At 41.1% G+C, this 24,699-nt stretch overlaps 1 protein-coding gene and 1 pseudogene across 4 annotated transcripts; both read right to left on the reverse strand.

Moving 5' to 3' along the window:
* Positions 1 to 17,628, reverse strand: part of LOC102952559 — a 28,101-nt pseudogene extending 10,473 nt beyond the window's left edge.
* A 2,394-nt stretch (positions 17,629 to 20,022) lies between these two features.
* Positions 20,023 to 23,765, reverse strand: LOC102969590 (procathepsin L). 4 transcript variants are annotated; one of them, XM_042964141.1, is made up of 8 exons: positions 23,640 to 23,765; positions 23,599 to 23,601; positions 23,219 to 23,338; positions 22,883 to 23,029; positions 22,225 to 22,449; positions 21,602 to 21,764; positions 20,809 to 20,926; positions 20,023 to 20,320 (listed from the first exon to the last, which is right to left on the reverse strand). In XM_042964141.1, exons 1-8 carry the CDS (start codon positions 23,763 to 23,765, stop codon positions 20,221 to 20,223), a joined length of 1,002 nt encoding a protein of 333 aa, XP_042820075.1. In that variant the 3' UTR covers positions 20,023 to 20,220. The 4 variants fall into 4 exon arrangements, with proteins under 4 accessions (XP_042820075.1, XP_042820074.1, XP_007089065.1 ...); XM_042964140.1 differs by lacking the exon at positions 23,599 to 23,601 and having other exon boundaries at positions 22,895 to 23,029; XM_007089003.3 differs by lacking the exon at positions 23,599 to 23,601.
* Between the last annotated feature and the right edge of the window lie 934 nt (positions 23,766 to 24,699).

Here is a 24,699-nt window from a genome sequence, read left to right on the forward strand (position 1 = left end):
AAAAAAAAAATAGTCTGTACAATGTTTATCAGGCTTTTTTTCTATGTAATCCATTGCCTAAGGAAGGAGTAAATTAAACTGTGTGATTCCTTTTTTCATGTATATCAGATTAAAACTTATATGCCACTTACTTTCACTCAATCATATAGCACGTTCATCCTTTATGTCAGTACATGTAGATCTATGTGGTTCTTTTATATGGTTATGTGGAATTCTACCACAGGGACATATCTGGTGGGGGATGTTGACCTGTCCTCAGATTAATATAAGTGTTGTACAAATATCCTTGTACATGTGTGTGGATACTTCTTTAGATTCTTGGGGAACATACTAAATCAATTAGTATTCCCATTAAAATTTTGCAGATATCTTCTAATTGCCCTCTAAAAATCCTAAGCCAATTTATACCTTCACACAGTGTGTGAGAGTTCTCCCCCACACACCCATCCTAGCCCACACTGGATGTGTTAGTTGGGAATCTACAGATTCAAATTGTTCTGAGGACTTCTCTATGGTAGAACTCAAGTCATTACGAGAGTTTTTGCTTTGTCTTTAATATTTAAAAAACAACAACAACAACAACAACAACAACAACAACAGATTAGTACTGTCTATAATGATCTGTAGTGGGTAATCAATTCTTAAAATAGAATCATGTGGCATGTCACTTTTTTGCCACAAGTGGCCATGTACAAACCAGTCTAAGTGAATAGAAAGCATATAGTCTTCCTCTTTTCCTCCTTGTCTCTATTTTAGATGTATACAGGTTCAATGAAGAACAACTCTCTAGCAGTCTCAGGAAAATATGAACTGGTGTCATTCTTCCTTCACATCCCAATCACATGATTTTTTTCTGAGCACAAATGTATTATTGCTTATTTATTATTAACTGTGAGCACAAATGTATTATTGCTTATTTATTATTAACCCCCCAGTGAGGTATCCAGAAATCAGACTGTTAGCAATATCTCCACATCTGCAGACAGCAATGACAGTCACATGAAGACTGTCATTGCCATGGGCCTGTCACAAGGCTCTGTCCCCTTAACCAATACTGAGAGGAGCCTGCAGTGAAGGAGGGGGCCTGTAGGCAGTCAGCTGGGTCATCAAGATGGCAGGGGGCTAGAATGGCAGCAGCACAGAGTGAGATGGTCCCCAAAGCCAGTTTCTCCTGCAGGTTTGTAATATCATAAGCGTCTGTCTACCACAAATGAGCATAAGGTTTGTAAGGTCATGTGGCCCTGACCTCAAATCTGTGCCCTGGGGCAGGAAAGCTTCCTGGAATATGAGGCATAATTCTGCCTAACATGGCTCAACTAAGCTGATGCAATGAAAATGCACTAATTCCTTTCCCCAAAGAGGAGATAAGGTTCTGGAATGATATGTATTTATCTCCTTGATAAGTAAATAGTAAAATGAAAATCAACAAAAAATACCATGATATATGATATGTTCAAAGTGCTGAAAGGAAAAAATCTATAGTCAAGAATATTCTATCCAGCAAGCCTATCATTCAGAATAGAAGAAAGATAAAAAGTTTCCCAGACAAACAAAAGTTAAAGGAATCCATAACCACTAAACCAGACTTACATGAAATGTTAAAGGTGACTCTTTGAGTGAAAAGGAAAGACCATAAAAGTAAGAGTAAAAGTAAAAGTAAAAGTAAAAGACTTACTAAAAGTAAGAGAAGTGGAAAGCACAAAAGCAGTAAAAAATTAGTATATCTGTAAAAAATCAGTTAAGAAATTCACAAAATAAAAGGGTGTAAAGTATGACACCATATACCTAAAATGTGTGTGGAGGGAGAGGAGTCAAGAGTGGGTTCAAATTTGAGCAACCATCAATTTAATATGAACTGCTATATGCCGAATAAAGGTAACTACAAATTAATAACCAGTAATAGATAAGCAAAAATAAAGAGAAAGGAATCTGAGTATATCACTAAAGAAAGCCAAATACTCATGACAGAAGAGAGCAAGGGAAGAAAAGAACAGAGAAAAACAGCAACAACAAAACATAAAATAAGTAACAAAATACTAATAAGTACACATCTATCAATAATTACTTTGAATTTAAATGGACTAAACACTCCAATCAAAAGACATAGTGGGACAGAATGGATAAAAGAACAAGATCCTTCAATATACTGCCTGCAAGAGACTCATTTCAGACATAAAGTCACCTGCGGATTGAAAGTGAAAGGATGGAGAAACAATTATCATGCAGATGGATATAAAAAGAAAGCCAGACAAAATAGACTTTAAAACAAAGACTGTAACAAGAGACAAAGAAGGATACTATATAATCATAAACAGAATAATCCAACAAGAATATATTAACAATTATAAATGTGTATGAACCCCACACGGAAGCACCCAAATACCTAAAGCAGTTAATAACAAACATAAAGGAACTAATTGATAGTAATCTAATAATAGTAGGGGACTTTAACACCCCACTTACATCAATGGACAGATCATCCAAAGAGAAAAATCAACAAGGAAATAGTGGCATTAAGTAACACCTTGGACCAGATGAATTTAACAGATATATTCAGAACATTCCATCCTAAAACAGCAGAATAAACATTCTTCTCAAGTACACATAGAATATTCTCCAGAATAGATCACAAAATATGTCTCAACAAATTCAAAAAGGTCAAAGTCATACCATGCATCTTCTCTGAAAACAATGCTATGAAACTAGAAATCGATCACAAAAAAAAAAAAAAACTTGGAAAGACCACAAATACATGGAGTTTACATAACATGCTACTAAACAATGAACAGGTTAACCAAGAAATAAAGGAGGAAATTTAAAAATACATAGAGAAAATGAAAATGAAAATACAACATTCCAAAATCTCTGGGATGCAGCAAAAGCTGCTCTAAGATGGAAGTTTACAGCAGTACAGGCCTACATCAAGAAGGAAGAAAAATTCCAAGTAAATAATCTAACCTTACACCTAAAGGATCTACAAAAAGAAGAACAAACAAAACCCCAAACCAGTAGAAAGAAGTAAAAAATAAAGATTAGAGCAGAAACAAACAAAATAGAAACTAAAAACAAGGAAAAAATAGAATAGATAAATGAAACCAGGAGCTGGTTCATTTAAGAACATCAACAAAATTGATAAACCTTTAGCCAAACTCATCACAGAGAGAAAGAGAGAGAGCTCAAATAAACAAAATCAGAAATGAAAGAGGAGAAATAACCACCGATCCCACAGAAACAGAAAAGATTGTAAGAGAATATTACAAAAAATTATATGCCAACAAACTAAACAACCTAGAAGAAATGGATAAATTCCTAGGAACACATAACCTCCCAAAGATGAATCAGAAAGAAATAGAAAATTTGAACAGACCAATTACCAATAATGAAATTGGATCAATAATCAAAAACTCCCAACAAAGAAAAGTCCAGGACCAGACAGTGAATTCTACTGCACATTGAAAGAAGAGTTAAAACCTATTTTTCTCAAATTATCCCAAAAATAGAAAAGAAAAGAAAACTTCCAAATTCATTCTATGAGGCCAGTATTACCCTGATACCAAAACAAAAGACACCACACACATAAAAAAAAAGAACTACAGATCAATATCTATTATAAACATATGCAAAAATCCTCAACAAAATACTAGCAAACCAAATCCAACAATACATAAAAACTCATTCACCATGGTCAAGTGGGATTTAATCCTGGGATGCAAAGATGGTTCAATATTCACAAATCAATGAATGTGATACATCACATCAAGAAGAGAAAGGGTAAAAGCCATATGATCATTTCAGTAGATGCAGGAAAATCTTTGACAAAGTAAATCTATTCATGATTTAAAAAAAAGAAACCTCAACAAAGTAGGTTTAGAGGGAATATATCTCAACATAATAAAGGTCATGTATGAAAACCCACAGCTAATAGCATTCTTAATGGTGAAAAACTGAGAGCTTTTCCCTTAAGGTCAGGAACAAGACAAGGATGTTCACTCTCACTACTTTTATTCAACATAGTACTGGAAGTCCTAGTCACACCAACCGGACAAGAAAAAGTAATAAATCAGTAAGGAAAAAGTGAAACTTTAACTATTTGCAGATGACATAATAAAATCCTAAAGACTCCACCAAAAATTACTAGAGAAATGATAGATGAATTCAGTAAATTCACAGGATACAAAATCAATGTACAGAAATCTGTCATATTTCTATACACTGACAATGAAGCATCAGAAAAAGAAATTATGGAAACAAATTCATTTACAATTGCACCAAAAACAATAAAATACCTAGGAATAAACTTAAGCAGGAGACGAAAGACCTCTACTTTGAAAACTATAAAACATGGATGAAAGAAATTGAAGATGACATAAACAAATGGAAGATATTCCATGGATCAGAAGAACAAATATTGTTTGAATGTCCATATTGCACAAAGCAATCTACATATTTAATGCAATCCCATCAAAATACCAACAGCATTTTTCACAGAGCTAGAACGAACAATCCTAACATTTGTATGGAACCACAAAAGACCTTGAATAGCCAAACCAATCTTGAAAAGGAAAATTAAAGCTGGAAGTATCACAACTCCAGATTTCAAGTTATACTACAAAGCTGTAGTTATCAAAACAGTATGGTAATCAAAACAGTATGGTACTGGCACAAAAATAGACACATAGATCAACAGAACAAGATAGAAAGTCCAGAAACAAACCCACGATTATATGGTCAGTTAATCTTTGACAAAGGCAAGAACTTGCAATGAGAAAAAGAATCTCTTACAAATGGTGTTGGGAAAACAGGACAGCAATATGCAAAAGAATGAAACTGGAACACTTACTTACACCATATACAAAAATAAACTCAAAATGGATTAAGGTCCTGAATGGATACCAGACCTGGAACCATAAAAATCTTAGAAGAGAGCACAGGAAGTAATTTCACTGACATTTTTACATATGACACCTGAGGCAAGGGAAACAAAAGCAAGAATAAACTATTGGGACTACATCAAAATAAAATCTTCTGCACAGCAAAGCAAACAATCAACAAAACTAATAGGCAATCTATGGAATTGGAGAAGATATTTGCAAATGACATATCCAGTAAAGGCTTAGTATCCAAAATATATAAAAAGCCTACAGAACTCAACACCCAAATAACAAATAATCTGATTTAAAAAATGGGCAGAAGACATGAACAGACATTTCTCCAAAGAAGACATTCAACTGGTCAACAGACATGGAAAAATGCTCAACATCTCTCATCATCAGGGAAATGCAAATCAAAGCTACAAGGAGATATCACCTCACAACTTACCAGAATGACTGAAATCAAAAACACAAGAAACCACCAGCGTTAATGAGGATGTGGAGAAAAAAAAACACTCATGCACTGTTGTGTACTGCATCTTCTTTATCCGTTCACCTATCAGTGGACACTTGGGCTGCTTCTATTTTATATATATATTTATAATATGTATATAAATACATACATACATAATATGTATAAATACAAACTTATATATATGGATGTGTGTATATATATATACATATATGACTCAAGATATGTATATATTAAGTCATAATATATTGAGCCATTAAAAAAGAATGAAATCTTGTCATTTACAACAACATGGATAGAGCTATAGAGTATAATGCTAAGCAAAATAAGACAGTCAGAGAAAGACAAATACTACATGATTTCACTCATATGTGGAATTTAAGAAACCAAACAAATGAACAAAGGGGGAAAAAAGAGGCAATCCCCCCAAAAAGATTCTTAACTATAAAGAACAAAGAGATGGTTACCAGAGGAGAGGAGGGTGCGGAGGATGGGTCAAATAGGTAAATGGGATTAAGAGTACACTCATCTTGATGAGCACTGAGTAATATACAGAATTGTTGAATCTCTATATTGTACTCCTGAAACTAATATAACACTGTATGCTAATTATACTGGAATTAAAATAAAAATTAAAGGGGAGGCTGGTTGAGTCCAGTGACCGACTCTCGATTTCAGTTCAGGTCATGATCCCAGGGTTGTGGGATTCTCTCTCTCTCTCTTCTTCTGCCCCACTCCCACACTTGCTCCCTCGCTCTCTCTCTCAAAAATTAAATTAAATTAAATTTTAATATTCCATGCTCACACACATATACACAAACAGAAATGTATTCATAACAAAATAGAAAGGAAATGCTCATGACAATTACAGTCTCTATCACTGGCACTGGTCACGTGGTCCTACATAGCTGGTATTTATAACTACTTTCTTCCATTAGGCATTCTGTATTTCCTTAACCTTCAGTTTGCACCTGAGCTAGTTGTGGTTCTTTACACGATATGGTGACCCTAACCTTCATCTCTTATGGGTCCAGGCCATTATTAGTCCTGCCTAGATTGGACTGTTGTAATTTTCCACTGACCTTAATCATAGGCCACCCAGAGAGATCTCTTGTATTCCAGACATACCCTTCCTTACCTCCACTGTGGAGTAGCAAGTAAGGAACATTCACACGAATGAGCTCCTTCTTTACCTGTTGACTCAGAGGCATGAGGAACCCAAAGTGGCTGGGAGGTAGTATTAACTTCCACACCAATAGCTTCACTGTTGTGTGGCTTCACTATTTTCTTCTTAAACTAAGATATCTAGGCCAGAAGAGCGTAAGGTTATAAGAACAATAAACAAAAATTTACTAGTAGGTCACTAGAGGTAATAGTGAGTGGTGCCATTTCCATTTCCACCCCTTAATTCTCAGACCTTTTTATCTTGTTTGTTGGGGAAAAAGCACCATATTGGATGCTTATTCACACCACATACAAACTCCTAGAGAACCTTACCTTAGCTTTAAATGTATTGCCACCATGTTGGCACTGTAATTGAGCCTTCAAAAGGTCATTCCACCATTCTATCAAGCCAGCTGTTCTGGATGGCAGGGAACATAATACCAATGAGTTCCGTGAGCATGGGACCATTACTGCACTTCATTGGCTGCAAAGTGTGGTCCTTGAACACAGAAATGCTGTGTGTAATACCATGACCATGGATAAGGCATTCTACAAATCCATGGATGGTAGTTTTGGCAGAAGCATTTTGTGCAAGGAAGGCAAATCTGCTGTATTCAGACTGTTCCAGGAAGAACAGAAGACTGCCCATTCCATGACAGATGTGGTCCAATGTAATCAACCTGCCACCATGTAGCTGGCTGATCACCCTGGAGAATGGTGTCATATCAGGGACTCAGTGTTGGTCTCTGCTGCCAGCAGATTGGGCACTCAGCAGTGTCCATGGCCAGGTTACCTTTGTGAGTAGAAGTCCATGTTGCTGAGCCCATGCACAACCTCCATCCCTGCCACCGTGGCCACTTTGTTCATGGGCCTGTTGGGCAATGAATGGGGTAGCTGGGGAAAGAAGCTGAATGCTATTCATAGAACAGGTCATCTTACCCACTCCTCCTATTAAAATCCTCCTCTGCTGAGTTCACCCTTTGGTAAGCATTCACATGAGACACAGATATCTTCATATTTTCTACCCATTAAGAGAGGTTTACCCACATACCTTTTCCCTAAATTTCCTTGGGGCCATTTATCAAATCATGGTCCTTCCAAGTCTCTGGTCATCCTACTAAACCATCAGCCAAGCTCATGAGTCAGAATATAATCCCATGTCTGGCCATTTCTCCTTCCAAGCAAAGGGAAAAACTACATGCACCACTAGAAGTTCTGTCCACAGATAGGATCTCCCTTCCCCACTGTTCAAATATGTCCCAAAGGAGCTTCGGTGCTACAGTTGTCTATTTTTGGGTGGTGCTTGTCCATCATAGAGAACCAATTGTAAACTAAACCTCAGTCTTCTCTTTCTCTACCAACAGACTATAGAGAGATCTCAGTGAGGCCATAAGTGCAGGTTGGAAAGAGAAGGCAGAGGTTGGGTACATGGGCATTTGGGTCCCTTCCTAAGGTAAATAACCTACTTGTGCCTTCAGGGCCTACTTAGGCCTGATTGTGCACATACCACTTCCATCTGATGGAGTGTTGATGTGCATGTCCAACTTTATGGCTTGGTGCATCAGATAACATCCATGAATGATAGGCATCCCAGGTCCCACTGTAATCTAATGACCTGTGGTTAAACTTTCAGTCTCTACTAAGGCATGATAAGGTAGACCAAGACCTACTTATCAAAAGGAGAGTAGGGCTCTCCTCTAAAATCCTCAGGGTCTGTGCTGTGATTCACCTATAGGGGACTGGCAAAAGTTCCAAAGAGCACCCCTATCTGCCACTGATGCTTCAAGCACCATTGGATGCGACCCAAGTGGCCAAGTGGCCTGAATAGCAACTGAACCTTATTCTTACCTCACTCACAGAAGCAGTATTTTGGGTCACTCAGCAAATAGGCTGGAGTAACATATCCAAATGAGGAATATGTTGCCTCTAAAATCCAAAGGTAACCTTGTACCTCTGTTTTGGTTGTAAAAAAAAGCAACAACTTATCCTTCCCCTTAGGTGTGATATCTCACCCTGCCCCATACCACTGGACAGCCAGAAATTTCACTGAAGTAGAGGTTCTTTATTTTTTGTCTGATTTATTTCCCATCCTCTAACACATAAAAGTCTTATGAATATGTCTGGAGAAGTTGCTACTTCTTGCTCAGAGGTCCAATCAACATAATGTCACAGGTGTAATGGACCACAGCGGTATCTTCTGGAAAGGAGGGGTAATCATGATCCAAGGAAACTATATTATGACATAGGACTGGAAAGTGTACACATCCCTTAGGTAGGACACACTTAGTGTATTGCTGACCTTTCTAGCTAAAAGCAAGCTGCTTCTGGTTGGTCTTATGACAGGGATTAGAAAAAGGGCATTTGGCCAGATCAAAGATGCTCACCAATACCAGGAGTAGTGTTAATTTGCTCAACTAATGCAAGCACATTTGGTTTTCATTGCAACTAAAGCCACCACGTAGTTAAGCTTATGATAACCCATGTTCTCCAAAATACATCTGTCTTCTCCACAGGCCAAATAGGAGAGGCAGATAGGGACGTGGTGGGAATTACCACACCTGCACCCTTAAATTACTTGGTGGTGGCACTAATCGCTGCAACCTCTCCAGGAATGTGATGTTGCTTTTGGTTGTTTTCTCAGGTAGAGGCAGTTCTGGTGGCTTCGACTTGACTCTCCCACCATAATCATCCTCACTTCCTGTCAGGGAACCAATGTGGGGATTCTGCCAGATATATGGCTATATATATCTATTTCAGTTATGCATTCTAGCACCAGGGAAATAACCACAGGATGGTTTCAAGACCTATCAGGCCCAATGGGAAATGGAACTGTGCAAAACCCCATTGATTGCCTGACTTCCATGAGCCTATACTCTATTGGACCATGGTGATATTTGAGGTCTGGAATTAGTGCCAATTCAGAGTGTCTAGCAGTCCCTGGAAGGTCTAATTATTTCCAATGTAGAGTTATCCTGGTAAAATGCCATAGGTACATTGGGGATAGCTGGTAGAAAGATAAACAGGGTAATTTTTGGTAGTGTACCAGTGTCCTTCCTTAGGGGGACCTAGACTCCCCTTCATTCAAGGGTTCTGGGTCTATAAACTGACTCAAGTCTGGGAATTGATTGAGAGGTATTATCTTCTGTTTTGTGATTCAGGGTAGTTTCTTGTTCACTTGACTTGGAATTTTTCTGCTTCATTAAAATTTAGCAGTCTTTTTATCTATTTTAGTTCTAGGAACACTGTGATCAACCAGCCAACACCACAGGTGTGCATGAGGCAGACAATTCTGATTGCTGCTCTGACTCTGCTGTCCATCACAGTGATGGCACCGGCCCTGCCTTGGGCTGCTGAGTGTTGCCACTGGGCCTATCACAAATTCATTTCTCACAAGGTGGTAAAAATATGTCTTCTGCATCCTCCCAGTGTGGGTGTGAATGTCTTAAGTGATAAATCCAATCTAACATTCCAACCTTCCTATACCTGTGAATCCCTGCCTCTACATTAAACTAGGGCAGGTCCGGCATTTCCAACTCACTCACTATGGACCTTTTGGTCCATGTATCACAACCAACCAAACAAACTGCTAGACCCAAGCTGCAACATTAAATGCAGAACCTCTTCTTAGGGAGAAGAGATATGAATTCACATCAATGAATTCATTCTTATCCAAGTTTATGTTCTTCTTCCCACTGCCTCACTCCCTTAAGATCCATTCTTATACATGTTCCCCAGAGTTGGTTACATAAGTTAGAAAACTCGAGTAGTTCCTTTGGAGTATAGTGCACCTCCTCATGGGTCACACTTCATACCTCACCTTTAGGGGCCTGTTGGGACTAGACTCTATTTACAGGTCTAGAAGCAAAGAAGGGAGATAGGGGTGGGTCCTTTCTTAGTCTTAGCCTGTCTTAAACTGTCTTTGGCTAGCCAGGCTACCATAACAAAATATCACAGACTGGTTGGCTGAAATAATAGAAATTTATTTCTCACAGTTCTGGAGGCTTGAAAGTTCAAGCTGAATGTGATAGAGGATTGGCTTTATGGTAAGAGCTCTCTTACTGTCTTGTACATGGCCAGCTTCTTGTGGTGTCTTCAAATGGCCTTTCCTTGCTATGTGAGCTGGGAAGACACAGACTGAGAGAGACAGAGATCTGTTTCTGTTCATGTTCTTACAAAGTTACCAACCTATCATATTAGGACCTGACCCTCTCACCTCATTTGACATCAATTACATCTTAAAATGCTTTATATCCAAACAAGGTCACATTGGGCATTAGACTTTAGCATATGAATTTGGGGCAGAATACAATTCATGACAAAGGCCATGAATTTGTAGGGAAGAAATGATTCTTTTTACCGTTCTTGACTAAAAATTAGCATTCCCTTCATCTATATATGTCACCAACAAATCAGAGTAATATTTACAGTACCCATGACTTTGTCATCATAGGAAATCAGATATTTCATATCAATTATGGTTGCTCTAGATATCTTATAAAAGTATTTACTCTTGTCACTATTTTGAAGTTAGAACACTTAGAAGATCCCCCACTGGAGGTACACATATTATCATGTTACCCAATTTGATTGATATATTTTGATAAATATATTTCAATATCCAGTTACCTTGTTAGTACATGTATTTTATTTCAAACATTTGAGAGCATTATTGTGAGACAGGACCCAGGGGTATCATCTGATTGCCAGAGGTTCCAGGGCTGAGAGGCCCCCATTATGGTTGTTGGATTTGGGGTCACACTCTGCTGGTTAACAACTATCAAGATCACCCAGGATTGTCTCAGAAGTGATGTGTGGAAAGGTGAGCTGACAGTTAGCCATGAAGTCCACTGAAGACAAAGAAGTTTAATGATCAAGGCCTCTAAATTCAAAATTGAGAGCATAATATTTGATAACCAGTACAGCACAATCATGGTCAAGAACTCTGGAACTATGTGAAGGAGTCCTGAAGCTTTGAAAATAAAGATAAAAATTACCATCATGTTGATAGAATATTAGCAACCTACCTTCTCTCATAGAATTAATTCTGCACTAGCCAGCACATAGCACATAGCACCACATGGTAGTACCAGCCCCGGGATTGAAGGCTGGCAGTCATTAAAGATAATCAAAGAGAATGCAGAGGACAACAGCTAATGCTCTATGCTGCAGTCCTGGGGACAGCAACCAAGGGACCACAGTCTTCCCTGGGGCCCCATGCCATTACCCCAGGCACAGTCTCTAACCCTCTGCCATTGTGTCCATTCAACATTTCTGGAAAGTGCCTCCTTTGTCTGTGACTTGCACTGATTCATGGGGACATCCTCCCTTCTCGAACCAGGAACCACAACTTCTTCTCCTAGCAGAAAACTCCTCCACTCCTGAGTTATTTCTTTTAGAGTAGGTCCTGAGGTGCGGTTGTCAGGGCTGAGGGGAGACTGTATCAGATGTTGAGAGAGGCCCTGTAGTGGCCTGCAGACCTATGTCATACAAGACAGTGATACTTTCAGAAATGTCAGTGTTATTTTCAGGTTTATGTTTCTTTTCTGGGGACATGACTCCTCTACAGTCAGGGACATCTTTGTCCCACAGAAGATCAGGATTTGAATAGCAGGAACAAAAAGAGGACAGAGTCACTGTTCAGCATTTGACATCCTGAATACAATTCCTGAGTCCACAAGAGTCTTGAGCACCAAGCTTTGAAGAGAGAAAAAGGGTGTCCTAATCCCAGGGCCCAAAAGGAAAATGTCCTTTAAGGTCACTGTCATCAAGGTATGAAGTGTCCATTGTCTATGGACGAGAAGGGAGAAGGGTCTCCCCAATACTGGGAAAGGGCAGAGGGTTCTCAAAGGCCAAGGGCAGGAGTCTGCTTGCATTCAGGCTGTGCATGGCTTGGGCCTAGAACAGGTGGCTCTGGAAGATTCCCAGGCACTGCCTTTGGCCACAAAATGATCAGGTCACACATCCTGGAATGACAAAGGGCAGCAAATACAGTTGTCCCTAAGACCCCAGAACACTTGTACAGGCATGGGGAGGAGAAGCTCCTTAAAGAAACAAAGAGACTAGATTTTACTTGAGTACTTACAAGTCACATTTTATTTTAAGAAGAATAGTGAAATATGATAGTTCTCTTCTAGTTCTACTCAGCCATTAACAAGGATAAAGGTTTACAAACAATAAAAGAAAATGTCTGACTCTTTAATGGGTTAAGACATTTTTGCCATACCAGCCACGTGCGCTCAGCTTTGGGTTCCTGTGTCTGGACTACTTCCCCACCCTCTAGTCTCCTCCACCTGACTTGTATGCTTTCCTGTTGCAAAGGGAACTGTTCTCAGTTGATGCCTCCTGACTCGCATAGTGGAGGCTCAATGAGCTCAGAGGAATCCCAGCAGCCTGGGCAATATCCAATCCAAGCTGTGCCAAATGGTGTTACTAGAAAGGTCAGGCTTGGTGCCTATGATCATCTGTACAGGAGAAGATCCCGCCCCAGGCACACAGGGCTTGGGTTGAACACAGGTGAAATGTGGGCCCACAGCCGCCTTTTCCAGGCACCACAGGGCAATCTACACACTGCACAAGCATTTCCAGGGGCCGGACAGGAGATATGCTGTTGCAGGGAAGATACACAGCCTGCTGCACCCCTGCTTGCTCAAAGCTTGTGATCCAGACAGGTGGGGCAGCAGAAAGTCCCAGCTGGCTGGTCACACTCACAGGACTGCACCAGGGAGCTGGACCCCAGGAGGTCAGCACTGCCCTCCTGAGACCACACGCCACCATCGTGCCCTACTTGTTGCTTGTTCTTTTTCCAGGAGAGAGGGAAACAACTTCCCACACTCACCTGCTCACTGGGAAGCAAGTTGAATTGCTTTTTACTGTGGTGAAATACGCATAACAAAATTGACCCCTTTTAACCATTTTCATTTAGTGCAGTCACATTGTTGCAACCCTCACCACCATCCATTTCCAGAACATTCCTCATCTCAAACTGAACTCTGTCCCCATGAAACAGTAACTCCCCACTCCCCTCTCCTCCCAGCCCTCCAATTTCAACTGTGATGAGGGTAACATTTTTGGAAGGCTTATGTTCATTTTTATTGACTTTATTTTATGCAACCCACCCTTGATTCACCAGAAGCATCCATTGCCTTGGGAAGTGTAGTAAAGGAGAGATGAAAATAAGAGTCAAATATTCAGGCTTTGAGCTCTTGCCTTTCAATAAAAAGCCAGGCTTTATGGAAGGACAAACCATCCTTCCAAATGCCAGAAGCTCAGGAGAAGCTGGGTGGGACCTAGGCCATCCCGACTCACAATCGTTTTGTCTCCCACTGTGCTCGTCTTCAGGAAATGAAAGATGTCAGCAAGCAGCATGATAACTGTGTTAACAAATGTTTACGTGGCTATCGTGGATGAGGATTCCAGGCTTCTATGTAATGTGGAAGGAAGGACAGGGATGGGAAGTTTAGACAGCAAGTGTCAGGATACTCAGGGATTAAAACCTGTTCTTCCCATTCTCCATCCCCGTGTCTATGGAACAGAGACGGACTGACCCCTGTGTTTCATGACAGGGCCGTGGTCTGACATGTGCATGACTCCAGGTTTCCTACTAACGCTGAGATCTGTGAGCGCGTTTCAAGAGCAGCCAGAATCACTGTGCTTCCCAAAGTGAGGTCCAGCCTGTGGGACAGGAGGTGAGTTTTATAGCATCAGGTGATGGAACCCACATGGCCTCTAAATATATCATGGGAATGGGCCTGTGGGGCTTTCTTTGTACTTCTATACACCACTTTTTCTGGAAAAAGCATAACAATGAAGTTTAAAACCTCACTGCCCAGAACAAACTGGTCACAAATCTAGAAAACAGAAATAAGAGCCACTGGATTATTTTTTCGCCCACGATTAAATTATTCAATTTAAAGAAATAGCCAAGTATTCCCAGACTCTAACTTTCCTCATTTTTTCAATCTATTCTTCTCTTTTAAAGTGACATTATAAATAATTAAATAATTAACATAAAATTAATTACTTTAAGTAATTAAAATTAAACATGCTTTGTGATGACAAAAGAAATAGGAATTGTTGCCCTTCTTTTTTTTTTTAATGTTTATTTATTTATATTGAAAGAGAGAGAGAGAGAGAGGAAGCAGGAGAGGGGCAGAGAGAAAAGGAAACAGAGAATCCCAAGCAGGCTCTGCACTGTCAGCACAGAGCCCGGCACAGAGCTGGACACGGGATTCAATTGCAGAAACCTTGAGATCAAGACCTGAGCTGAAATCGAGTCAGACATTTAACCGACTGAGCCCCCCACACACCCTGGTACCCTTTGCTCTTTATAAGCAGTCTTACTTTGCAAAACGAAGTCTCAGTCTCCATGTTCTTCATGAAATTTTACTATTCCATGAAAATCCCAAAGTATGGGAACCTCTGACACACAGGAGGGCTGCTCAGGGTTCCAGAGTCAGTAAATGAGAAGCTCATCTTTATTGGAAAACAGGCTCAAACTACACACTTTGGGAACTGAGGTAGTAAAATTTATTTGTATTTATCTTCAGGACAGCATCTTGCCAAAATGATGAATGACACCTAATCAAGTGCACTTTGTCCAGTTTGTGGGCGTAAGTTAGATGTCACGAAGAGAAACAATCGGAACATTCTAGAAGATAACCAGTTTTGCATGTTTGTCCTAGGACTGCGTGTTCTCTATATGGAAGGGTCTTTCGTGGGGTCCTCACTATTCACTGCCCCTGTTGACCAATAAAGTCTTCCAGTCATTTCTCAATGGGAGTGCGGGCAAGGCCCAGCTGGACAGCAGGCTCCCAGATGCAGAGACATGAGGAGGCTGGAGAAACGGGGACCTGAGCCAGGTGGCAGGGGAGTCTCATATGGAGAAGAGCCCAGAGCAAAATGCATCCCCAGCGAGGGGAGCCCGCAAAGGATCTCAGCCCCTCAAACCAGATGAAGGACACAAACCCCCATAGAGTGGTTAATGAGAGTCAACAATCAATGAACACTCAAAATAGGTCACTAGATGAGAAATCTTCACATGTCTGAAGATTCTAAAGCTTATGTATGAAAAAAATATCTAACTTGATAGAAGTTTTCCAGATTTGAAAAAAATCTTCAAAATTCTTACAGTATTACCAATAGTGAGTTTTGAAGCTGGAGGTTTTCAAAAATATCAACTATAATATTGACTAATCATTTTTGTCTTTCATCATGGTAGGAAGATTGAATTTTCTTTCCATTCCTACTAAAACTTCACATTATAAAAGCTGTTATATGGTAAGATAATGTAGCAAAAAAGCATTATAAAGTGTGTAAACAGTTAATTAACAAATTCATATATTTTTTTAAAAAGTTCTCGGGGTGTCCTATTAGTCACCCTGACTGTGGGAAATGGGCACTCATGGATAAATCAGTGAGGGTCACAGCTCTTGGCCATGAGAATAGGTCTTTAGAGCCAGAAAAACCCTTGACTCATGAAACACAGACACAAAACACACACACACACAACACACACATGCATACACAAACATTTATAGACAAATGCACACGTATGCATACACACTTTCACAGTATTCACATATAAGTGTACACTCAACACACACACACACACACACACACACACACACACACTACATTACCATATAAATACTTAGCACAGGAGAATAACAGGCCCCCAGGTGTGGGAAGATGGCCTGACACTTAGTCTGAATTGTTAGTAATTGATGGCACAATTTTGTCTAAATCTCTTAAACCCTTTGTCTCCAGATCCCAAGACTGAGTTGAAGCAAACCATCTGTAAGTCTCTTTCAGTTGTAAATTCTGTGATTTCAGGAGGACAAGGAACATCATCTACCCAGAGCTGGCCTTAGGCCCTTCTCTGCCCTGACAGGAGCCCTACAGGCTGGAGTCACAGCCTTGGGCACCAGCCAGGCCCCCTCACCAAACAGCAGTCCCTCACAGCCCCATCTATGGGGAAACTCTGCTCTAGAAACTTGTGGAACTTCTTTCCTGCCCCTCCTCCCTACGCCCACAGTCTTCTTCATTCCTTAGGAGCAAAGACTTGGCCCTGTGAGCAACAGTCACAACCAGCAAGCAACTGAGGCTGGGGTTTGGGGAGATTAGCAGCTGTCCCCTGGTTCATTTCCTGCTCCTGCCACACACATTTCCAGAGGTGCCTGTGACAGGGGCCCGACCATTCCTTAAAATCCCCTTTTAGGGGCTCCTCCCTCTCCCTCCTCCAGGGTGTTCATCAGGGACTGTGCTCCGTCCCTGTCCTGGCCTGTGTCTGGAAGCTGCTAAGTCCCAGGCCTGAGGGGGTTGAGGCCCCAGCCCCTCAGTAGCATGTGACCTTTGGCTGCAAACATCAAGTCTGATCTTGCTCTCAGGTGGCCACCCAAAATACAGCTCCAATCCCTGAAAATAACCCCCCAGGGCCAATTTTTCAGGCAGCTGTGGAGTTGAGCCCCATGACTGGCTCTGTGAGCAGGTACATTGTCATCCACCTTGTGCCCCTGTCATGAGCCCCAGGCTGATGCCCATGATAGGTGCTCAGCAAATGTCTAGGGACCATGAATCAGACAACCTCATAAGCAATTTGGCCTGATTAAGTCCTCAAGAATCCAAAGTCTTTATGGCCTTTATCCCATGTATGCATTCAAACAGGGGGGAAAAAAAAAAGATTCACAGCAAACAAAAGACAAAGATGCCAAACAAAATTCTTACCTTCTTTTCCTACAGCAACCACTTTAAAAGTTGTTTCTGAAATACCAAGTTCTTCCAAAACAGCAATCTATCATTTTTTCTATCCCCATTCCCCTTCTTTGGGAGCCCTGCTTTGTTGGATTCTCTAAACACAACAGACGACCTTGCATATTCCTCCGCAAGTTAAAATATTCCCGGATAATTTTAGGTTTCAGCTTTATCTTTTTTAACTTCATTTTTTAAAAACTGTGGTAAAAGAAGCATAAAATAAGATTGTTCATTTTAGCCATATGTACCTGCGCGGCCCAGAGGCAGCCGGTACGTGGGCATTGCTGTGCACCGCCACCACCAGCCGTCTCCAGAACGTTTCTCATCTTGCGCAACTGGAAACGTCGTCGTTGTATCCTTCAAGGAAGGCATTCCACTTTGAGGCTCACTTCCCCTGACATCCCTCCGGGTTTTACAGCCTGGCTGCCATCTAGCGGCTGCTTATGCAGGAACAGCCAGGCGGGCCCTTCATGTTGGAGGGGCTTTTCCAGGGTCACGCCATGAAGGTGTAGGGGCCAACGGCAGCTGCCAGAAATGTGCCACTTTGGCATTTTGATTATTATAAATAAAAATTACTTAAGACACTCAGACCCTCCCCCATTCCCCTGAAAGCAGGAAAGAACTCTCCCTGTGGCAGGCGCCCTCCCTGCGCCAGGAGACAGACGTTCTCGTCACCGGAGAAGGGGATTCAGAGCCCAGAAGGCTGTATAAACAACCCTGTTACTTATTCCTAATTTCGCACCGAGTCCAAATCCTGTTCAGAATTACTTACTGATTGAATCTCCTGGAGTTAAATTTTCCTGATTTTTTTCAGTTCCTCAAAGATCCATTGTCTCTCTGGGAGAAGACATTTATAAATGACATATCCAATAAAGGGTTAATATCTAAAATATATACGGAACTGATACAACTCAACCCCCAAAAAACAAATTATCCACTTAAAAAACGGGCAGAAGACATGAACAGACCTTTCTCCAAAGAAGACATCCAGATGGCTAACAGACACATGAAAAGATGCTCAACATCAATGATCATTAATGAAATGCAAGTCAAAACTACAATGAGGTATCACCTCACACCTGTCAGAATGGCTAAAATCAAAAACACAAGAAACAACAAGTGTTGGCGAGGATGTGGGAAAAAAGGAACCCTCGTGCATTGTTGGTGGGAATGTAAAGTGGTGCAGCCACTGTGAATGTTACTCAAAAAGTTAAATCCAGCAATCACACAACTGAGTATTTACCCCAAGAATACAAAAACACCAATTCAAAGGGATACATGCACCCCTGTGTTTATAGCAGGATTACTTACAATGGTCAAATTAGAGAAGCACCCCAAGTGTCTATCGATAGACGAATGAGTAAAGAAGATGTGGTATATATACAATGGAATATTATTCAGGCACAAAAAGAAATGAAATCTTGCTATTTGCAACCACATAGATGGAGCTAGAGAGTATTATGCTAAGCAAAATAAGTCAGTCAGAGAAAGACCATATGATTTCACTCTTATGTGGAATTTAAGAAACTAAACAAAGGAAAAAAAGAGATACAGGGAGGGAGAGAGACAGAGAGAGAGAGAGAGAGAGAGAGAGAGAGGAATCAAGAAACAGGGGGCCTTGTAGGCTTGAGACTGTCCTCCACCTCATGCACTCCTGAGGGCTTACGGGGTCTCTTAACTTCCACCTTCTCCTTATACTTCCTGAGTGGGAACTTGACACTTTTGAACACTCAGAGAGCAAATTAAACTATGTGTTTCTTTAGTCTGCAGACTGTAAGCAATTTGTCTTCTTTTAACAAATTCTGAGGTTAGGTAAATTCAACCTCAGATGATCACTTTGGATGCCGTCACCTTTCTGCCACCTCTGAAACCCCAGCACTATTTCTGAATCCACCCCTCATGTCTAGGGGCTTACCCTCAATCCTTGTGGACCCACAACACAAATTCCTGGCAATCCGCTGTGTTCGGTCCTTCCTCACCTGTAAAGTACTGACGTAGTCCTCACTAGCAAGTGGGGACGATGTACCCAAAACTGACTCTATGACATCCGTCCTTTAACTTAGCTGGGTTGTAACCATCTAAGGTCAAATGACCATGATATCTAGTGCACTTTTTTATTTTGGAAATCCTATGTGTGTATTTACTTTTCTAACATGTGAAGTTTTTTCCTTATTAAAATAGTGTACCTTTGTGTTTATAGATCATTGGTCACATTTTGTTCCATTTAAGGGTTGAATCAAACAGTGAAAGAGCAGCTGACATGAGATGTGCATATTTACAACTGTAAGAGCCAGAGGCCACCCAGCCTTTCCCCTAGTGGACCCCTGGCACATTCAGTTACATCCCTAGAGCCCAGTCACATTTTTTACTTTACAAAAAGTTATTAGAAACTTCCCCACTACCCCTTTATTTTTAATTTTGCCTCAAAAGGTGACATTTATTCAAAGGAAAAGAAAAAAGAAGAAATGATAAGATGTCCATCACTTGGCTCCCTTCCCTCCCCCCCTCCTCACTACTACTCAAGTGTCTGACTTCAGCTCCGGTCGTGATCTCAAAGTTCGTGAGTTCGAGCCCCATGTCGGGCTCTGTGCTAACACCTGCTTCCAGTTTTGTGTCTCCCTCTCTCTCTGCCCCTCCCCCACCCTTGCTCACTCTCTCTTTCTCTCTCTCTCAAAAATAAATAAAGAAAATTTTTAATTTTTTTATTTTAAAAGGTAAAACTTCATACATCCCTTTAAAACAATAAAATTTCAACATATTAGACGAGTCAATCATACAAAGCTGTTTACAGCAGTAATAAGCAAAGTAGTAACATTTTACCAGTATAAAATACCACAGAATCAAATCACAACTTGTATCCTCAAAGGTTCAAGTGTTTTATCCCACATAATAAAGTGTGGTCAGCTTTAAAATTCATTTTCTGGATGTTTTGTTGCCAATCAAGGTCTTCTTCCCACCATCATCTCACACAGTAGGAAAGCTGGCCAAAGAGGCGATTCCACAATGGTTGTCCCGGTCTTTGGCCATCTTTATGTAGCCATCCATGCCCCAGTCAGTACCCCAGCTGAAAGAAGACAGCATTTGCCATTTTATTCAAATAAATCAAATACATTTGTCTTTATTAACAATGGGACTTGATACTGAGCCGTGCACCAGAGGCCAAGACAGATTCAGAAAGTATCAGGAGAGGCTGTTCTTGTTCATGGTTTACGTTCCAAACCTGCACAGAAAGCTATTCCCCCAACCTTTCACGAAACTGCAAAATGAGAGACAGGAAAAAGAAACTCTCAGGGCAAGATGTATTTCAGAAATAAGAAAATTTTCAAGTTTAGAAATGCAGTGGTACCAAAACTATAGCAAGGACCTTAGCAAACTTGAGACAGTACCTTATTAGTATCAGCCAATGAATATGTCTGTGTTCCCCCCGTGTGGGGTAAAGACTTCTGCGACTTCAGCAGTGTGCTCAAGGGTTTGAGGACCTGCATCCAGACACTAATTCCAAAAAGGATTCCCTTTTCAATTTCAAAGATAAGTATTTTTGGCTTTTTATACCTGTTTTTGATAATCCAGTATTTTTGGTTCTCTGTCTCTGTTCCGTCAGCACCATAGCCAACCACCAGAACACCGTGACCCACGTCTTCACTGCTACAGCTTGGATCATAATAAATGCCTGGAAAAGTAAAATTCAATGCTGGGGTGACATGTGGCTTATCAACCATGCTGGTAGGCATATCAAACTTCATTAAATATTTAATGAATATTTAAATTACATATTACATAAATTACACTAAATATTGAAATAACATAAATCCAGAGAGATTTTAAAAACAAGAATTTTTAATATGCTAGAGATTTAGGCCCTCATCTAATGCCACCAGAAATACAAGTTGGCACAAACTCTTTTCCAAATAACTTGCCAAGAAGCATAAATGACCGCTTATTGATGCCTTGTCATTCTACTTTTAGGATGTCAGCCTGGGGATACAGCACAAAATACAAAATTATTTGAGCCAAGAGGTTTTTTTTTTTCTAGTTTCAATTATATTAATACAATTCCTTAGAAATTTCGAAAGGTCTGGTAACTAAAAAAATGTAAATTGAGCTATACCAAATCAAATTCTGTAGCCATTTAAATATATTTATGACAAGCTTAAAATCATGAAGATATGATTCAAGTAATGTCACACAGAAACAACAGGCGCAAATACTACATGTACAGAATGAACAACCATGTTAATCAACACACTCAAAATTCTACATTGTATTCTAAATACCTACTAGCCAATTATATGGTACGTCATGGTACCATTTTTCTACCTAAATTTCCATATGAACAAATGCTTACCTTCTTTATAGAAGCGGAAGGTATCCAGGCTTGCATCTATAGCAGCAGAGATGGGCCCCACAGCTGCCAATGTGATCATAAGTTCATTCTCCTTACTAGGGACGTCCCAGTAGTCAGTGACATTGGCAACAGAGTTCTCAGGCCTGTATTTGCAGGAGTCTCCCTTTCAAAGGTAAAGGGGAAGAGACTTGATTACTACCATCCACCTCCTGGGGAACATGAGTTCAAAACAGTTTCAAACTTACTGAATTCAAGACAAATTTGTTATAATTCACCCCAGGAGCTGAAATGCTATTTATTGGTTGTTTTGAAATTGAAAAATCAGCAGGTGTATATTCAATGACACACTCTCGGTCTCCTTGTCCATAAGAAATTTTTCAATCTGGAGAAATCCATACCAGTATACAGAATGGTATACTGTACTTATCTCCACATAACATAGAAGTAGGAACAACTATATGGTAACCATCAAGGCAGAGAACTATGCCGGATTAATAAATTTTAATGACAGTTCTGACAGTCTGCAGATACAAAGTCTACAATCTAAAATGTGACTATAAATATGGTAGCTGTTGTCTTTGAACCTGTTCAACTTGGATAACAAGACAAGAAGCTCTCTTTACCTGTGCATGATATGGATAGGATTCCTCTGAGTCCAGGCCGCCGTTGTCCTTAACATACTGGAAAGCATCATCAATTAGGCCACCACTGTAGCCCTCATTGCCTTCAGTCTGAGAGCAGTCCACCAGGTTCTGCTCACTCAGTGAAACAAGTCTGCCAGTTTTCCGGAACATCTGTCCTTCAAGGGCACCAGTTGCACTAAAAGCCCAACAACAAAGACAATAACCCTGAAAACAAAATTGAAAAGCTCTTAGTCTACAAAATAAATAGGAAGAGTTTGACAACAGCCCATAGATCTAAAACTTCCTAAAACAACAAACTGCATATTCTTCCTCAACATCCATAGCAAGGACACTAATTCCTTTTGTCTTCTATTCTTTTTTTTTTAATGTTGTATTTAATTTTTGAGAGAGACAGAGACAGAGACAGAGTACAAGCAGGGGAGGGGCAGAGAGAGAGGGAGACATAGAATCTGAAGCAAGCTCCAGGCTCTGATCTGTCAGCCCCATTGTGGGCCTCAAACTCACAAACCGAGATCACAAAACTGAGATCACAAAACTGAGATCATGATCTCAGTCGAAGTTGGACACTTGACCAACCAAGCCACCCAGGTGCCCCTGTCTTCTATTCTTGAGAGGGACCTGCTGAATATTGTCACACCTGATCCTTCACAGGAGTTACATAGCCTTTCTCTCTCCAGTCCACAGATGAGGGGATCTCAACAAAGAAAGGTGCTTGGAACACTTTCCACTTCTTGCGCTTCTGGATTTTAAGGCCATTCATCACCTGCCTGAATTCTTCATTGGTCTTCAAGGAAAAGGAAATAGAATGTTGACAAGCGTGAGATTTTTTTTTAAGTGCTGTGAGGAAAATAAAAAAAACAAAAAATAAACAAATATATAAATAAATAAATACATAAATAAATAAATAAATAAATAAATAAATGATATTGTGAGGAGGACACACATAACATTCAGCAATCCATGCCACACTCACCATGTCACCAAAGGCATTCATTGCCATTGTGAAGGTGTGTTTCCCTTGACTGTGTTCCCGATTGTGCTGTTCAATCATTTTCATATTCCTCTCCCACACTGCTCTCCTCCATACTTCATCCTGCAGAGAAACAAGTATCTTATCATCTTGATTTCTATTTGAAAGCAAATCACCTGCACCAAGTGGATGTGCTCCCAGCAAGGAGGAGAAACCACAGCCAGGGATGGCCTGATGCTTCTGTGAGCTGTTCTCCAGCAACCACATAGCAGGACATATGCCCACGTTGTATACAGTCAAGGTGCCCTGCTTACTGCCTTGGTAAGAGCTGGTAAGAGCAGACTCAAGCTACTCTGTGTTATGAACTCCCACCAGCGTGGAACATTCTCTGCAAGTTTCACTGGGCAGTTTAGATGTTACCAACCATGCCATAGAGTTTCCCATGTGTTGCCTTCCACTGGGACCATCGTGCATCTAAGTTTTGATAGAGCTGTGGAGCAGCTGAGGCTACCCCCAAGCAAAGGGCAGCCAGGAAGAGTAAAGGATGCATGTTTCAAAAACCTGGGAAGGGAAAAGAAATGAGTATCTGATCAGGCCAAGCTGTCTGAAAAGCCAACCTCCTTTTTTCTGAGATGTAAAAGCCACCCCGGTGAAGTAAAAACATTGAATTTATCCTCCCGAGTATTTCCACAGAGCTGTGGAAGGAGGAAGGCTGAGGATGTGGGATGTGCGGGACACTGCCCTGCGACCTCCCCTTCTTCCGGGGGACTTGGATCTCAGGGAAGGGGGTGGGGGGAGGGCCCCGCAGGAAAACCTGCGGAGATCAGGGGGCCACGGCTGGAGGGGCCAGACCTGCAGATAGAGCTTCCTGGTAGCCCCAAACTCCCGACTCCCAAGGCTGGAGGCCGCGCTGGTTCCGAGAGTGTCCCTCCCGACCCCCTGCTCAGGTCTTGCGCTGGAAAATCACCTGTGACAGGTGCAACTGTGCAGGTGCAGTCACAGGTGTGGGTCCGGGGGCTTCCCACTCTTCCCAGGGAGAAGAGTGCATCCTAGGTGCATTTAAGGCCTGGGACTCTGCCTGGAGGGCTCCGCCCCCACCACCTGCTCCCACCGCGATTGGTTGAGCCGATATGTGGGCAGGACCTCTGTGCTCTGGGACTCCAGTCTTGCTCCGTGGCTGGGTTCATGCTTGACCTACCTAGGGAGGTGGTATCCTGGCCAGGAGAGCTGGGGGACCAGGAACAGGACTGAGGAGGGAGGGCGGAGTGGTGGTATATGGCGCCTGCCTGGGGACCCGAATGAACTAATTACCCTGAATCCATGAGCTGGCTAGTGGCTCATGAAAAGTAGTTCATAAGGAAGCCTAAATGGGTTTTCAGCGTCACCCTGCATGTCCTTTAGTCACCGAATTTTTGGTAAAAATCTCCCAGAGGATTGAGAACAGGATAATCTAGTCTAGTGGTTCCTGTTTACTCCAGGCAAAT

The sequence above is a fragment of the Panthera tigris genome, chromosome D4, assembly GCF_018350195.1.
Source record: "Panthera tigris isolate Pti1 chromosome D4, P.tigris_Pti1_mat1.1, whole genome shotgun sequence".
Lineage (NCBI taxonomy): Eukaryota > Metazoa > Chordata > Mammalia > Carnivora > Felidae > Panthera > Panthera tigris.